This window comes from Excalfactoria chinensis, chromosome 8 (assembly GCF_039878825.1).
Source record: "Excalfactoria chinensis isolate bCotChi1 chromosome 8, bCotChi1.hap2, whole genome shotgun sequence".
NCBI classification, from domain to species: Eukaryota; Metazoa; Chordata; class Aves; order Galliformes; family Phasianidae; genus Excalfactoria; species Excalfactoria chinensis.
This window is the reverse complement of record NC_092832.1, coordinates 24,885,226-24,898,677: the sequence shown is the minus strand read 5'-3', so window position 1 is coordinate 24,898,677 and position 13,452 is coordinate 24,885,226. Positions and strand designations below refer to the sequence as shown.

Genomic DNA, 13,452 nt, shown 5'->3' with positions numbered 1-13,452 from the left:
GGTGTCAGTCTGAATCTTTGGGGGGAAAAATGTAAAAAAATTCCATTTCTAAACCTGAAATGAGGCTATGAAAATATACAGGTATAGCAAACTGCCAAATACTATGATTGTGTTCTGCTCGAATGGTCCCAGAAGAGCTGACAGATGACATGTGTGTCACTTTGTCGCTTTTTGCTTTTCCAAGAGCCATGTCTTCAGATGGGGAAATGGCATTGAGAAGGGAAGGAAAAGAAACTCACTTCTTCGCAAAGCACCAATGAGCACGTAATCCTTGACGGCAAACCTGCTTCTTCCACCAGGAGATTTGGAACTGTGATACTGGGAGTATTTAGACTTAAAAGCATGAACGGTGTTACTTCTTTGATATCCCACTCTAGACTACACAGTGGATTTTACCATATCATGATGGCTAGATGTCAGACCCACACAATAAAGAGACTGAACACCAAATGTGATTTCTCTGCAGTGATTTCTGCAACTCACTGAACTGTATGAAGAAAGGAGCGCGTTGTTCACACAGCGTGTCCGTTGGTTAAACCAAATGCTATACTTGCAGCTGTTCAGACAGCCCTCATGCAACTCAGCCCTTCTCACTTCCAGTAAGAGGAGGGAAAAGAGAACATGGGAATAAGGCTGGGATGGCTGCACAAGTGTTTAGCAGGAGCTGGTTTCTGGCAAGCCCATTGAAGCCACACAGGCCCTAACAAGTTACCACAAATCAGCTGGAGCAGTGGTAGGGGCAGCATGCAGTGCCTCACTCCTTGTGGGTGCAAAGGAGCAAGAATCTGAGCAGCGAAGCTTCTGAGAGCAGCTGCTCAGCAGGCAGTTGACACTGCTGAACCTACTTATGAGCAGCATTGCTAGATGGAGAGGAAAGAAAGGCAGGCTTGGGAAGGCAGATGTAGGCAGCAAGTAAGAGAAACAGAGTTTTGACACCATTATTTTCATGACACCATATCCACTGTATATGCGCAGTTCTGTTCCCAATATTCTTTATCTAGTGTCCTATCCAGATCATAACCCAAACCTTTAGCTCTGTGAGGTTAGTTCTGGTCAGCACATTATTGCACTAAGTATAGACAAGCAAGCTGCTGCATACTCACTCCAAGAACACACAGAAGAAGTCATCAGAGATGTAACTAATTCTTTATCTTATGCTTTATATGGGGGCACAGGAATAATGTATTCCTAGTTAAGCTGTATTTCACCCCTGGAGCTCAATAGGTCACCTACAAATTCAGACATCACTAGCTTAACGCACACAGCTTAGCTGAACAGGGCTGATGCCACGGCATCAAGAAATACACTGTGCTGGGTACAGGCAAGGTTGACAAGCCTTCTAGGCTAGTACCATCTAGGTACCCTCAAGATATCTGAGAGGAGATTAAAGCTTTCCTCTCTGAACAATCCCTGAAAAGCCTTCGTGAACACTTCCAACCCACTGTTGTTCTGTTGATTCCCATGTTCCAGAATATGTAAACAGCAGAGCAGTATCTCAGTGCTGGGGATACAATATATCAGTTGATAAGGCAGGCACGTGATAAAGAAATAAGAACAGAGACCTGCCTGCAGCTTTGGATTGTAGTTCCGGGAAGGCAACATGGCCTCGGACCACGTGCTCTATCTGAAAAAGAGGAAAGCAACATTTTTTGAATGATAGTATCTTTGAAATTTGGTCCTGGAAAGAGGCAATGCAGTTTCATAACTTTAAAGACAAGAAAGCTTCTAAACTACTCATGAGGTGTGAAGTCCCAGTCCAAGTGAAGCCAATGGCAAAACTCCCACCAACATTCCATATTTTCCTTTCAAATGGTAACAAAAAGCAACGCACCAAGCAAGGCAATATGGGAAGCATGCGGTGCCTCCATCAGAAGAGCAACACTGAAAGGATGGAAGTTTTTCCTGCCCAGCAGTACTTGAGAGTTACGTCCTCTGATCTCTCTCACTCAATTGTTTGCATGCTTACATTGGAACTCCACCAGAAGCACCATCTTGGCCCAAATCCCTACGTCTTTCTATCTCATAGCATTATAATAAAACACAAGGTGTGCTGTCATCTGGATAAGTGCTCCATATGTTCATTGCAGGAAACAAAATGTTTCCCCCGACAACCAATTATTGCTTAAAAACAAAAAAGCTCAATACAGGTTCTGTTTGTGCTGTATTTATAGATCACCCAGTCCTTTCACATCACAGTGACTACCATGACTCACAGAGTGAAGTATCAGGTAGTATCAGTGTTTTGTGGCCTTTTGAAGTGAGAGTAAAAAGTAAGGAGGCAAAACTAGAGCTACGCAAGAGCAGACCATATTTGGCCGTATGTATTGGCAGCAAAACACATTCTGCATTGTATTTTTCACAGTCTGAGTTTAGACCGTCACCAGGGTAGAGAAACTTTTACAATGAAGCATATACATCAGAGCACGGGAATAAAAATACCACGTGCCTGTTCTTTCTGAGATTTACATCAAAGACAAAACTCAAACATGCATCAGAACAAAGCTCTGGCCTAATTGTGGTATTAAATAATTGCTGTAGAACATAGGAACAACTCATAAATCCAGAAATACATCTATAGATAAATATCATATATACATAACTGCTGTGAAAAAGCTTAAAAAAGAAGTGTTACTGTTAGAATGAAGTTAGACATTTAAATGCCTGAGTACAATGACTACAGCTTTAAAACCAAAATAATGAATGTAATCTGTCTTCCACGCCAGTTTACACAGAAACCATTTCTTCCTGTATATGCAACCTCAACAGAATCACACTACATCTTCTGAGCACTTCCTACTAAGAGAGCTTTTGTAATATACCTTCATTTACTTCCAGTTGACTTTTGCTAAGTGTCCCTAACAAGCACATGGGTTTTGCAGCATTTTCTTAGACGACCGAGGAACACCTTGTTCTCTGGTACTGGAATGGAATCCAGCAGTACGTGAAAAGGATATTTAAAATCATCTTTCAGATGAAGCCCCACGAGGCAGCCAACAAAAACCATTTAATTTGCTGTATCCTCTCCAGGGCTTGGTTAAATGTCCCCACCCACTTTGCATTAAGCACACAGAGACTTCTCTCAAGAGTGTTTTTTATGAAGTATGCACAAGATTTACCGTTTTCCCTTTGAAGAGGTGTTGTTATGAGTGATAATTAAACCTTACTTCTGGTTGTAGCTGTTACCTGTAAAATGGGACACTTTGGTTCCAGCCTCGACTTGACCTGAAAAATGTAACACACACATCCCACCTGCTGCAAGAGCGATTTAGGCAGGAGGCTCAGTGCAGGCAGGAGATGGGATGGGAACAGGAGGTGCAGTCGGGGAAGATGCTGACTGTCCCTCTGAAGGTGTGACGCTGTACAGACAGGAACCAAGGATTCACGTGGCCAAGGACTGCACACACGAGGGAACATCAAGTCACAGCTCACCATTTAGGGTGTACCTGGGCTTCCTGATCCGGGATTATTTCTGTTCCTTGTACAGTGACTGTCTCATATGGAATGCATAAATGCGGTGATGCTCAACTCTGCTCCTTCCAGGACACGTGCATCGATCATGAGGATTTGGAAAACATGGGTGGTGTTGAGTCTGAGTAAGACAGCAATTACGGCTGCAATTTATGGAAGGCCAAACACACCTGTATGTTTGGAGCTCACAGCTTGTCCTTGCAGGAGCAGGCCCTGTTTCCTGCGGCTCCTCAGTAGGAATTTGGCACCTTGCCACTAAAGGCAGGTCATACTGATTGAGCAGAGAGACACACAAAGAAACACGGAAGCATGCACTGAGGTCTTCTTGACCTTGTGTGTGCATTTCTTCATCTCAAAGACTACCTCATCCTCTTGCTAACACAAAGTATGAAAGCCTACTTGCCTGTAGAATTATAAAAATAACCACAGCAGTTATCAAAAAAGGACTACATGCCCTTAGTGCTGCTACCCCCACATAGAACCTCCTATCAGAATGGCAATGAACAGCCTGTAAGGCCATAACAAGCAGCTAATTGTTTACTGCTTTCTCCTAAGATCTTGCAGGGATGCTTAGGGAACAGCTCTGGCTGAACTGGCCATGAAGCTGTCCCAGATGACTGCAGTCAGCTCCCATCTTGAGCTCTGTGCTTCCGCACACTTACCAGTTTTCCTGTAGCACTTTGACCTCCTTCATTCAGCCACAGTCCAGGAACCATGGCAGAGAAATAAGGCCCCCAAACACCAGGAACAAAAATGGGTGTTTCGCTGACCTGGAAAAGTAAGAAATAGCCTCAGTGAGCTGTGCTTCACAGCTAATGTTTGGCATCTATCAGAATCCAGTGCTGATTTGTGCTTCTCAACCGAAGTTACCAACATCAGTAAAAATGTGTAGGTGGAGATTCACTCTAAGGAGAATGTGAAGAAATATGTTCCCCATTTGCATCATTTCCAGATGACATGATACAGCTGCAGCTACTGACGGCCTAACTCCTATTTCTCCCACTCACACCCATTTACACAGCAGCTGGGCCTGGCCACACCAAAGAATGAACTTTCAGGCATAGAAACTGTATTTCACATGGAGAAGGAAAGCGCTTTGCTCCTCCAGAAAAACACCCAGTTAAAACGAGCATTTGGATAAAACATTCCGTGCTTGTCTGTCAGCAGAAAGCACAGCTAACCTGACCAGGGAGCAGTGCTTACAGAGCACTCATCCTGTGTGTTTTCATAGCTGAGAATCAAAGGGAAATCCAGCTGACAGTTCCTAGTAAGGTGGTTCCTTGTGTGAAACCTGGCCTGGATGGCAGGGAGTTGCTTGTCTGAAGCCAACAGGAAACCCCTGCCTAGGTCAGCTTCAGGTTCTGTGTCTTATTTAGGCTTAGCACTACAGAAAACTCTCCTTCCCTCTGTGAACCCTTACATCAAGGTCGTGCTCTCTTTAACAAACTGATAGACCATCTGCATCTACAGTGATGCCCTGTCCCCACACAGCACTTCAGTGGCTAGATCACTCAGGATGTGGGAGACACTGTTTCATTTCCTTTCTCTGCTTCAAAAGATGCCAATTATCAGTTCATAAGGGTGGAGGGCACTTCTCTTCCTCTTACTAAAGCTATCAATAGACTAGGTAGACTTTCTATACTTCCTTTAGAGTCCAGAAAGAAAGGCTAAAGAGGTACGACACCTAGCCTAGCAAGCAAGGCACAGAACACAGGACGTGCTACAAACCAGCATTAACTGTCACAGCTGAGCATTCTGTGCTGTTCGAACATGAGAAATCCTGCAGCAGGGACTGAAGAAGACAGCTCATCCATCCCCACAGGTAGATGACTTGTCCTCCCATTTGAAGAGTGATTCATGTCACCTCTTCCAGAACCAACAGGTTGAGACATTCAAGGTACACGCAGCCATAAATTCATTAGGAAAATAGGTAGTACAGTCCTAAGACATCAGACAGTGCATGGATGCAGTGCCCACTAAGCTGTGTTAATGGAAGGATTAAATCTGCAGCTGCTGCTCTCTAGAAGGTAGGAAATGCCTCAAGAGGAGGAAACAAGGATTCCCTAACAGTGTTGAGTCTGCGTGTTTGCAACAGAGACAAAAATCAAGACAGCTCTCAGTCAATGGGGTGATGCTTTTTTGTATTTAGAACTTGTTCTTCGTTAGAAGAACTCTGCACCCATTAAAGGATGCTTGTGGATTGCTGTTGATTTCAATAACACCAGGATTTTGCATCCAAATAGCTCCAAGGAACAGTAAACAAGAATTCAGCTCTGTTTCTGTTCAACTCGATGCACATTATATTTAAAAAGGCCAAACTTTAAAGGCCGTTTTTGCTGGGAAATGGGGAATATGCTGTACGATGCCGTTTACTGGCATTGGTGTATCTCACATGTTTAGTAAATACACCAGCAGCAGGGAGGGGTCTGCACAAACAACAGCCTGCTTCAGCCATCGTCTGACATTACAGCTGATTCTCGTCATGAAGTAGAAAAACAAAGCAACAAAGACTGGTTGCTGCAAATACGTCATGACAGTTTCAAGCTATCCTGATTTCTCTTTGGAACGCATCTAAGAAAGAAGTGCATTCTGCTCAACCCCCCTATCAGCTGTAGGACACGGACTTACTTTCACTAGAGGTATGCCTGCACATGTGTCTGTATGTCTGCGTAACGTTTTGGCTGACTAAACCCATTAAAGAGCAAGAATAGCTGCACTGAATTTAAAAAGGCATTTATGACTCCAAGTGGACAAAGCTACGTCAAAAACATCGCAAAGACATTTGGTTTTGTTTTGTTTTCTCTTAAAACTACAAATTAATGCAGCCTTGGGTTTTCAACACCTCTATGGGGCAAGCCTTCTCGTACAGTTTCACTAACAAAACAAAGTGCAACAAAAAGTACTGGTTAAATGTTTCTAAATCTTAGAAACCTAAAATAAACTCATCTTTAAACCAATTCCACATCGCCAACCATACTGAGAACACAGATTAAAACTGCCAAATGCTATCTGCTCCAAACTGGCAATGGGAGCACGCTGAGAACCCCAGTATCTTGTCTCGTTCCTGTGGCAGGGGGTTGGAACACGGTGATCCTTTGGGTCCCTTCCAACCCAAGCCATTCTATGATCCCCCTTACACAGCCACTGGCGCAGCACATCTCACTGCAGGTGGGAGGGGACCTTCAGGGCAGAAGGGGTCTGCTTGTTGGGAGCACACTGATGCATAGTGGGAAGAGACCAAATGTCCTAAGGATATCTGAGGCATAAAGATGCTTTATGAATACATGACAAGTTATAAACATAGTAAAGGACAACATAGTTTAAATACATTATAAAGATAGATATCTATATCTTTCTTATGTCCCTACTCCACCATTTGTGGGACCTTTTCGGAGTTTTCTATTGCCTTCAGACATTCTTGTGACGATACACATGGATCAGTGTGGTGTCATTTTATTCCTTTAATGAGCTTAAGAAAATCCTTAATCTTTTTAGTAGAAAACAGCATCTGTTTTAGATTCATGGTCAATTGATTTTTATTTTTAAAGCAAATAAGAGATGACATCCTTCTTTGTAAGTTAAAATACACGTTCAAAAGAAGCTTCATGTTTTCTTCCTTCTATTTAACTTAAATCCATCCTGCAGCACACTCTTATTGTGCGGCATGCGAGTGTTTATTATTTTTTACATACAGAGAAACTGAAACACAGAGAGAGTCAAGTCACTTGCCCCCTGCTGGGTGTCAGAATGCTCTCTGCACAACAATTACTGCAGCAGGCATTTGAAGACAGGAGATGCGAAGCATTTGATCCTATTCCCACAGTCTATTTCCCCATCTACGATGGTGTTTACTTACAGGATTATACTCCATAACTCTACCTCATGGTTCATATGGCATTGGATGGAGAAGAATTCTTTCATGCAGGAAGATGTCACCTTTCCACATCTCCCCAGTACAGGATCATAAAGGTTGGAAAGCACCATTAAGATCATCAAGTCCAACTGCCTACCCATCGTCACCATGCCCACTAACTGTGTGCATTGCTACTTCTTAGTCCTTCATTTCAGTTGAGAAGAGCATTAAAAAGTTCCAAGGTTTCCACTCATTTTAATGCAAAAAGAGAAGTTCAACATCTGAAAGGGCAAATAAGGAGGAAGAGGTTCTGTCTGGGAAGACTTAACCTCAGTGTGTGCTCTATAAAAGATCATACTAATATGTAAGATATGTAAACATATAGAGCAATCAGAAACAAATGATGAATTCGGTTTAATAGTATTCAGCTGCAGTGCAACTGCCAGAAGGCACTTTTTGTTATGAATAGATCATTTGGATGAGTTACAGACCAGATTTCTACATGGGTATGTGCTAGGAAAATCAACGTCAACCTATCTGAGATCTGAGAATGTATCACCAGCACATCTGGCAGCTCACAGGAATGAAATATGTCCTTAAAAGAGATAATGCTGTATGGAACTAAGCTAAAGTACAAAGGAACCTGTTCAAACGGCATTAGTACAAGAGTAGCAGCATGTTTGGTTTATCCCTCCCCCACTTAGGGGGGGGTAGAAGTGCCGCTCTGCTACACAGAGGGCTCGAATCCCGGGAGTTGGACTCGATGATCTCTAAGGTCCCTTCCAACTCGCACAGTACTATGATACTATGATGATGATACTTGCCTCTCCTGAAAACAAAAAAAAGGCAGAAAAACTTCTATTGACAAAGATAGGTTAAAAAACCACTGCCTACTGCCTAAAGGTTAACTTACAGCTCATGTAAGTAATGAAAACTACCACATTTAATCCAAACTAAGTTTAACTTCCCCAAATGTCATTTGGGACAGATACTGGAACAGAACACAGGGCTTCACAAAAGAACCACCAAGGCTTGTGGCTGTTACATGAGATTAACAAGACAAAAAGCAAGACTTATTTGCCTTAGCTTTGTTTTGCTACACTAGCCATAACCATTGGGCACATGCTTGTGTTTCCTCATCAGCTCTGTGTAAATGTTACAGTAATTAGAACAAGATAAAATAAAGCAGGAGACAGCAGTTGTATGGAAGTGTGAATCCCAACACAATTTTCTTCCTTAGATGACACCTGCTGTTGCTGTTATATGCCTACAAAAATTCCTAATAATGCTGTTGGAGAACCCGGCTATTAACAGGGTATACTGCAATATATACATGTCTTTCATTTTCTTTTCTTTTTTCTTAATATCATGCCTGTGATTTCAGCCATCAGATTCTCTATTAACTTGCAGTACGGCATGCAGAGACAAAAAAGAAAATCAAACTATTCTTGACCTACAAAAGCCAAATTAAGCTTTCATTCTACTGTCACTAATTATTTAGAGTAAGAGCTTACTAATGAGAAGCTAGTTCAGAGAAGTTGTTTCAAAATCACTTATCAGTTCCCATAGCCAGATACTCAGAACAACAGCTGCTTTCGTTATGCTAAGGCAGGTATGAAAAAGAAATCTAAGACATTAAAGGAGAGTAGGGTAAGAAACAAGGAGTAGCACTGGATCAGTCACCAACTAATGAATGCTCTTTGCAGGTCTGGACTTTGATCATTGACAGGTCAAATGCTTTCATTAAATTCCTTACTGACTTTTAACTTCCAAACTTTCTGTCTTACTGTAGATTAAGAATACTGATATTCATTCAGTGTAAGGGTTTTACATTGATGCATTAAATCCTGTATTAAGAAAACCGTATCATTTTGCTTCTGCTGACAGATGGGTCTTAAATAGCTACTTGGCCACAACTTTCTAACAAAGAATGAGATTAATTAAAAAAAAAAAAAAAAGGAGAGAATTCAAAGGGAAACCCAAGAATGTTTCATTTCTGGGTTTCTGGTTCAAATTCAGGTCACACTGATAGCTCCTGGATGTATGATGTATATTATGGAGTAGAGTTGGGGTGCACAGCTGGTTTCTTCACAGTACTGAGGCCTACTCCATGGCTGCCCTCTTGGCACCACTTCTCAAGCACTAAACAGGTTTCAGTCTTAGCTTTCCCAGAACTCTGAGGGCAATTCTCCTGGTCAAGGTTATGATGAGTACAGTCAACTTATTAAATGTATATATAACAAGCACTAATTATATAGTAAACACACATCAACATTCAAGCTTTAGCCCAACATTTCAGCAAATAAGATCTTGGAACATGCACACAAACATCAGAACACAGAGAAAGTTAAAATTGATAAATATTCCATCCCCTAAAGGTCATATGCCACCAGTTATTTATTTGATTATATTTCAAACTTGCATCCTCTGACCATCACGGGTTTGCAATGTAGCTGCATAGCTTGTGGTGGCAAGTGACATAGCTCTTCTCCCTGTGACAGGCTGGCATTCCATGGGCCATCCGCAGGGATAGAGTTGCTCTCCAGTGATATCAGGACAAGGCCACAACAATTTTTGCACAGAGCTAACTTTATCCCACTGAAAGCATGGAAGTTATTGAGTAAAGACCACATAGAGACAGAAGACGGACTTTGGGATTCTGCCTCAACACATCCAACCACAAATGACTTTGGGAATTTATTTACAGGCAATTTAAGAATTCTGATTTCCTGATGAAATCACTTTCATAAATGCCTTGCTGAGCATGGACACCATCATGTCCTGCAAAGGCTGCCTTGTGGGTTTACCAAAGAAACCTGGAAGAAGAGAAACCTTAGCAACTGAGAATGAATGAAAGCAAAACAAAATTGAATAGGTACATCTGTGGAGGTTAAATAAGAAAACAAACACACCACACAATCAAAGGCGTCAAGTGGCATTTTCTTCCTGTAAAAGACACTACAAGAAAAGATCTCTGGCTGTAGAGCCAGCCAAGGTTGAAAGAGACAGACAAGAAAGGCAGATATGATTCAGTGTGTGACCTGCAGTAGGAAAGCTGAAAGCCAGTCCAGCTTGCAACAGCTTAGCAAGAGCAACACAGGATCCACACAGGCCATGCATGACAATATAGAAACACACAAACACCTTTCTTCACTTGGTGGCAACACAAACTTGTGTGACAAAACCAAACCAATCGCATCCACACTAGGACCCTTCAGTACAAACGATCAGAAACAGATGGCTTTCTGAATTTTCCATGGAGCACTGACTGCTCTACAACCTGCACAGCAAACAAGGTATGAGATTAATGCCCACTGAAAAAAAACCCACACATGCCCAGGACAATACCTCATCTCTGAAAATGCTCCAGGTGACTTATACAATGGGAGTATACATTGCTCAGTCTGGCTGTATGCCTTTCAAGAATTAATTAGAGAAAACTTGCACTGAAATTATTAACATTTTCACCGTGAGATTTTTATTCGAGGCTAAATGAGGAAAGGTATTTGAATTTTTTCTTCTGATTTTTAATGAAAGAATATTTTGAATCACAATAATATTATTTACTCAACTTCATATTTACAGGCACAAAGATAAAGTTGGAGTGCTGCTCCTGGCCTTGGGAACCACAGTCTTAACTTGTTCAAACCCGCATGCTAACCACCAGCTTCCTCAGAATTATGCTGACATACACTGCTTGAACCTGGGCTAGCACTTCTATTTAGACACATAAGTCATCTGATATTCAAAATGCCATAGACGCACATTTCCCATTGATTTCTGGAACACTAAACATGAAGACTTCTCTTTAGGCATCGAAGAATGGACTCAGGCACTCACCCTTAGGAGGGTATGGTGGCCTTAGATTTTAAGCGTCTAGAATTAGGAAAGCTAGCATATGTCCACAAAGGTGAGAGACATCTCCTGGTAAGGGAGACAGTGCAGAGTTAGCAAAGGAAAAGGGAGTTTGTTTGCTCCCGCATGCTGGTGTTCCGTATTTAAAACAAATAAATAAATTAGGGAATAAGAACACAAAGACAGCTCATGCAGCTTTGTTTGTAAGGAGTATGAGTGCAGCCAACAGTGAGTATGGTACCCATACGTCTTGGGTGCAGCCACAGGAATAAATGATTAAAAGCAAAAATAGGAGGCCAGTTGCCTGGTAAAAACCACCTCTACTCATCATCTTTCTGTGGCGTATCATGTGACAAATCCCAGGGACCTTGCACATTCCACAGGAAACCAGGGCCAGGAGTGCTACTGCAAAGTCGCTGACAGTGTGCAAATACACCCTATAGATTACACAGTTAATTTCTTCACATGCCTATACACTTGATTACTTGATTACCAACTTGGCAATCGCTTTGTCTATATGTTGATTTTAAAACTGTTTCCCTTTATTTTTAGATATCAGACTTAGAGAACAAGCTTGCAATGGTACCAGCCTTCAGAGAATAGTACAATGTTAATTAGGAACACTGAACAACTGAGACCTCTTTTAATCAGAGTAATATTTTTCCTATTATAAAAGTCTACCATTTTTCTTGAGTGGAAAACAATGCAAGACTGGCACCTACCTCCTAAATCAAATAGGGTGAGTGCTTTATTTTCACTCTGTGTTGCCTACCTGGTCAGAGCTGGGCAATCCAACTGTAAGGAAGTTTAATGCAGCCCTAAATGCAGTGAACCAAATTTAACCTTCCCTGCTGTTTTCTTCCTCACAAAGAAGGAACAAAAACAGAGTGGGTGCTCCAGTTCATAAATGATATGGAAATCCACACAATGCACAGCACTTAAGCACTGAGCTTTCACAAGGCCGACAGCCACGTCCTTGCAGCTCTTTCCCATTCAAGCAAATATTTCCCTAGCTGTGTGTAAGGAGAGTGTCCTTCCACATACTTTATGATAAAAACAGAGACAGCCTACAACCACATTCTTCTCCCCATGCCATAATAAAGGCATTATGAGCAGGAAAAGAAATATCACAAACTAATTGTGATCCACAACCCACTATTTAAAAGGGGGGGGTACACCATGGAAAAACACACAAGGGACTGTTAGGAGGTGCAGTGCATCTCTCTGTCACCTCATCTTTTACTTACCCAGGAGTGCACCGACCACAGAAGGTGAGAGGACTACATCTGAACAATGCATTCAAGTCTCATGTCAACTTACGCTGTAATTTGCCAGTTTGCAAAAGACTGGAGCCATAACAAGACATGAGTGTTTGGTACTTGGCTACTTCAAAGCACAGGCTGGAAGATGGGCACGGCTTAATGGTATCTATATCACACTACTTACATACAGACACTCTGTGAGATGAGCAATTCAGTGAGAGAGGAAAGAAAAGTTGTTGTCCATGAATAAATACAAACTTCTCTGCCTTCTATGAGATCTGCAGAGTTGGCAGCTCTCTTTTGGCAGCCATCTCCTGATGGCTCAGAGATGACTCTACTGACCCACTGTGAGCAGTAGACTCACCTGCATTCATGCAAGTAATGAACCCACGAGACTACAAACTCCAAGTAATATACATCTATCTATCTACCTATCTATCTATCTGTCTATTTATGAATTGGGCTCACTGACCTCATGTATAATGGAAGATGGTGGCGGTTTGGAGTTTGGTTGCACTACCATCTTGGAAGTCAGATCAAATGCTGTTCATGTAGAACTGAACCCCGTGGACAGCAAATAAGGACACTAAGACCTATCCTTGGAATTGAGCAGCAGGCAAGAGACTGAAAATGTAGAGAAGGATTCCTGAAACCAATGGACTGGGGAAGCCATGATTCCACAGATGATCTTCTAAAAAGATATCACAAACTAAAATGGTGTTGGAGGGCTAAGAAGGAGCTGTTTTCTTTATAGAAGAATGATGTTTTACTTATACTAAGAACTACTATAAGGAACACTGGTTGGTTATGCTGGTTGAGGCATTAGTGCCAAAACTTGAGAATTGCCCCTAGAAAGGGGCTGGGACAAGCTGATCAAATGGCTACTGTGTCAGTACCAGGAGAGGCCAGGAGAGAGAGATTCCAGGTTAACAGGTCATTCAGAGTCATAGATGAGATATGCCTCAAGAAGAAGTGAATGGGAACAGAGGGAAATCTGAGCAGAGTATCCAAATG

General features: G+C 42.0%; 1 protein-coding gene across 16 annotated transcripts in view; it reads right to left on the bottom strand.

Moving 5' to 3' along the window:
- Positions 1–13,452, bottom strand: part of FGGY (FGGY carbohydrate kinase domain containing) — a 273,209-nt gene that overhangs the window by 38,951 nt on the left and 220,806 nt on the right. For all 16 annotated transcript variants that reach the window (XM_072343867.1, XM_072343865.1, XM_072343863.1 and 13 more), the window contains 2 exons: positions 4,131–4,238; positions 1,563–1,624 (listed from right to left, as the gene is read on the bottom strand). In XM_072343867.1, the coding sequence (XP_072199968.1) occupies positions 1,563–1,624; positions 4,131–4,238 (170 nt within the window). The remainder of the gene's footprint in view (positions 1–1,562; positions 1,625–4,130; positions 4,239–13,452) is intronic.